The sequence below is a fragment of the Acanthisitta chloris genome, unplaced genomic scaffold, assembly GCF_000695815.1.
Source record: "Acanthisitta chloris isolate BGI_N310 unplaced genomic scaffold, ASM69581v1 scaffold564, whole genome shotgun sequence".
Lineage (NCBI taxonomy): Eukaryota > Metazoa > Chordata > Aves > Passeriformes > Acanthisittidae > Acanthisitta > Acanthisitta chloris.
In genome coordinates, this window is record NW_008670724.1 from 32676 (window position 1) to 37414 (window position 4739).

The following is a 4739-nucleotide window of genomic DNA, read 5'->3' on the forward strand; positions in this document are numbered from 1 at the left end:
AGACTCGAAACATTGCTGTGAAACTGCCCACTCCCTGAGCACTCTGAACAGGCCACTCTCCTTTCAGTCTCCCTCCTGGCCTTCCCTTGTGCTCTGGAGCAAGTTCAAGATTTAGCCCTCATTTTCACTGCGCTTTACAACTCACAGCAATTACTGTTGGCTCATAATTGCTGCAACGATCTATCTATGGTAGCTATTCATTCATACATACCCATGAGCACGCCTACACACACCCCTGTGCATCAGCATGGTATGTGCTGATTAATGAAAGATAGAGGAACAATAAAAGCCAAATCAAGCATATATTTTTTAAAGCATGCTAGATTTCATGTTTCACAAAATCCCAGGCACACCCATGCTAACCAGCCCAGGCTGCTGATGTACAGAACAATATGCTTCATTGTATGGAAGGAAAACAGTGAGTTTTGCATTTTGGTTCAAACAACTTTCAGTTTCTTGATAGTGCATTTCTTCTTGTCATTTCTCTGCAGTACAGATATGTCCCAGATTATTTTGTAAACAAAGCAAAAATAATTTCTTTCATCCAACCGCGGCAGGAACTGAACAACTTAATCTGATCATTGTGTGCAAAGAAAATATTTCCAATGACGACATCTTCCTATGTCAATTGTTTTTTATTACAGATGTCATCTCGATGTGCCACATTAATGCAGCTCTTTCTTCTCATTTCAAGATTTTAATCTAAGCTTGTTGCTCTAATATTTTATGGGTTCAAAATACATGCTGTAAAATTCATGGCCATCAAATTTTCCTGTGAGCTAAAAATAAACTGCTCTTGTCAGATACGGTTAGCTGATAAAAAGTGTCAAGAGACTTTTCTGAATTACTTTGATAACTTCCTGTTTATGTGGTACTGACCCTTGTCTAATAAAGGTCTTTTACACTTGGAATAAGAGAAGATACTGCAGCATACTATTCCTTAATGGACAATGCTGATTACTTTTGAAAGCCTTTAATACATTTCCCATATTAGACATGAACAGATGTCAGGGATGTTGCCAAGTGAAATTTCTTTTATGCAATCTTGGCTTGTTGTACAATAATAGCCCTTTCTCAACATGGGAAAAAATTACAGACCCAACTAATTTCCTTGACAGGGAAGAGTTACATATGTTTTCCACTTGTAGTTTTTACGACAAGTTTACAATTTTGCCAAACCTGGAACTAATTTGGACCGTTTCCAAAAACGGTCCAATAAACCCAACAATGTGTACAGCTAGCCTGAAATGCAGCAAATGATTGTTTGCTTTCACATTTTTATTTCTAACAGGGAAAAGTTAGATTGCACAATTATTTCATTTAAGTTACTTAAACACTTACTGTTTCATATCCTCCCAGTTTTTGAGCAGCTTGAAACATAGTCCAAAGGTTAACTGTTAGAGGGACAATAAGTATTTAGATAAGCATTGCATTAGCCAACATATTTCAAAGAAATGTAAATTAAACAGTTTTTAAAAAAGAAAAGTAGAGGAAAAAAACCTCACAGCCCCTGAAAAAGCTCCTGTGAAACATTTTCTGAAGAGGTATTTACATAATCTGAAGAGTAAATATTAGCCCATACTATATATATATTTAATTACATAGAAAAGAACACACTTAGATTCCTTAACAGGACTGGAAAAACACACTGAGACAAAGGTAATGGGCTCGTTTGCCTTTGCTGATAAGAGGCACAGTGTAATAACTGTACCATGTTTCCATAACTTCGATAATAAACATCACTCATTGGGAAGAATGTTGCTCTTAATTATTTGTTTAATGCTGGTTTCATTAACAGGCAAGCATGAGCCACACGCTGGCACACAGGGAAAGTCTATTGATTGGACAACGAGATCCAATATTTACTGCAGCTCAGATAATGGTCTCCATAATCAATAAACAATAGGCTGCATTCTAACGGGTCCTGCGTGAACGAACCCAGATGGAGCACAAATCAGCATTACCATAATAATTACATAATTATGCTGTGGCTGGTTGTGCCTTGCCCATGGCTCTGGGGTCAGAGGCACAGAGGCAACTCAGTTCAAAAGATGTGTTGGGAGATGGTTGCTACTTCCCACAGAACTCCTCCCCTCTTCCCGTGCTTTTCATCCTGTCCCACCATCCCATGGGGCCACTGCTCGCTCCTTTATTTTATTTTGATTTTTATTTTCTCTGATTTTAACTGCTAGGAGAAAAATTGATGTCAGGCCTATGAAAGTTCTACACAGGATTCCACCAACAAACAGTGACTCTCTACAGACACACTCCAAATACTTCAGGTCAGCAATAATGCTGTGCACCACGGAGAACAGGATCTCTTCCTCCACGGGGGGATGCTCTGTGGTAGTGTACACACTCTCTCTCCACTAACCTATTTATACTGGCAGTGTTTGCAAAGCCCAGCTGGACAAGGACAGAGCCCCATCCTGCAAACATTCCCGCTCTTCTCAGCATACTTACTCTTGGTATTTAAGCATTTGTTGCATCAGGCCCCTAATTTATAACGAGTGTCAGGCAAGTTGCAGTGTATTTCAGCTGAATGTTAGCAGAGGGCCCTACCCCCAGTGGGGAATTTTAGAAGTAATAACTTTGCTTGTCTTTCAAGCCCACCCTGTCTCCATGCTTGAGGGACTACAGAGTAAAATTGGGGGGGGGGGGGGGGAAAAGGGGAAATAATAATTTCTTCAACACAAAATGTTCTGAAAGCCTCATTGAACCTTGTACTGTTTCAAAGCTATCAAGAGCTTTGCTTAGGCCTTGATTTAATCTGAATCAATGCATAATGCAACAAAGCTGTTCATAGTACATTAATTTTACTTCCATTTCAGGCAGCCAGTTTTCAGACAAACACTGTAATCATTCGGAGTTATATAAGTTTATAATGGCTGCTGGAGGCCTGTTGCAATCAGTGTGAATTGCTATTAGGTATGTAAATTGTTATGTAAAACATACAGGTTTGACATCCTTCATCAAAATAACACATGGTTTTAATCTGGGAGATAAATTAGAGTAAATAGTATTTCAATCCGTGGCATTTTCCCTTTAAGGAAATAAAGTATCATTCAATCTATAGATAAGGAGGAGAAAAAAAACCCCATGTACAGCTTTTGTCAGAAACTGTCCAAGATCTACAATGTGCTGCAATATTTATGCAAAATTAAATTACAACTGTATCTTCTCCACCTACAATTGTTTTACAGATTATGGCACTACAAACTGTACATGCCAAAGCAATTCCAAACATTGCATTCTGCATTAAACAGATACAGTCTGGTTTTACATTCCCCAACGTCAGTAATTTATTAACTATAAACACATTTGGGGCTTAAAAATATGATCCCTTTTGTGCCTTTCTTGACCACCTTTAAATGTCTTCCTTTAATATTTGTCCTTTCATAAAGAACATCTGGGCACAATAAAGATACGTCATGTTATTAACTCAGAAGAAAGGCATTACAGACGCTGCAGATTTACAAAACAGAAAACTAGAGACTTTTCAACATTCCTATTTCTAGTCATAATCAGCGGATTTAAACCTATAAATATCCGGCAGCAACTACCCCAGAAGGAAGAGATGCAAATCTAGGCATAAGACAGTGAAATGCCTGGACTGGAAAATGTGTATGCAGATACAAACATGGTCCCCCCCATCCACAAGGCTTTAAAATAGGCTTCGTGTGCAAATGCTTTCTCCAGAGAAGCCAACCCATTCTAAAATGTCAACAAGAAAGTGAGAAAAAGGATACTTACTCTGCTTAAAACCTAAATAGGGTATTCGTTCAATTGGTGTTTTCCTTTCTTTCATGTATTTATAGAGAGCCACAAGGAAAGCCTGCTCATCAGCTCTGCATTCTTCACCTACGGCAATCTTTGATTTATCCTCACTTGAGCCTTTCTTACAGTTGCTGTTGTTATTCTTGGGTTTGGGCAGAGCTGACTTGGCCTCACATTTTACCTAGGAAAAGAGAAGATGTCATATCAGATCTGGGTAACCTTTAATTTTCACTTAAGGAATAAATACCTTCCCCTAGCAGAATGGATTGTTGAAAAAATGAAGGCCAAACCATGGGACCGTGTTTGAGAGGAAACAAAGGAAACTATTTATAGAGCTAAATGTCTTGTTCTGAATCTTAGTCACAACATTTTTAAATAGCCACATCTTTAAATCATTATAACTCATCGGTAATGCTCTCCAGATCTGCGTGTTCATGACTATACATTGCTATGTCACAGACAGCTTCCATCTCTCGTGTACACTTGCCATTAGCAAGTCTAATAATAACCTTGGTTCCAGGATTGACACTGAGCACTGTCAACTCCTGCAGACAACCCTCGGAGCCAAGGGTGCTCAGACCCTTTCAGGAATGCTCAGCAGCCAGCTCTGAAACAACACATTTTTCTCTCCTTTAGCCCACCAAAATAGACACAAACCTTGGCAAGCCTTACCCAGGCAGAGCTCTGAGCACACCAGTGGAGGTTCTGCGATAGCATGGACTTAAGACAAAGTGGAATTGAGCATCTGCTTAAACTTAAGCACAGCCCTGAGCATTTAGCAGAAGGAAGAAGCTGGTAGCTGGAGCCTTTCCTGGTAGACACTGGCAGCCCCAATGCACAGGAGACCCAGAGCTCCAGGTCTCCCGACAGCCTGCCCAGAAGATGTGTGCCAGTCAGGAAATCAACAAATTGGAACCACTTTACCTCTCATCAGTATTCAAACATGGGGAAAAATATCCAGT

The 4739-nt window shown here is 39.5% G+C and overlaps 1 protein-coding gene across 1 annotated transcript in view; it reads right to left on the minus strand.

Moving 5' to 3' along the window:
- The window catches only part of ARID5B (AT rich interactive domain 5B (MRF1-like)), a gene marked incomplete at its 5' end in the record, with an annotated part of 35772 nt that overhangs the window by 25312 nt on the left and 5721 nt on the right, over positions 1–4739 (minus strand). Inside the window, 2 exons of the mRNA XM_009073758.1 lie at positions 1342–1394; positions 3754–3958. Of these exons, the coding sequence (XP_009072006.1) occupies positions 1342–1394; positions 3754–3958 (258 nt within the window). The remainder of the gene's footprint in view (positions 1–1341; positions 1395–3753; positions 3959–4739) is intronic.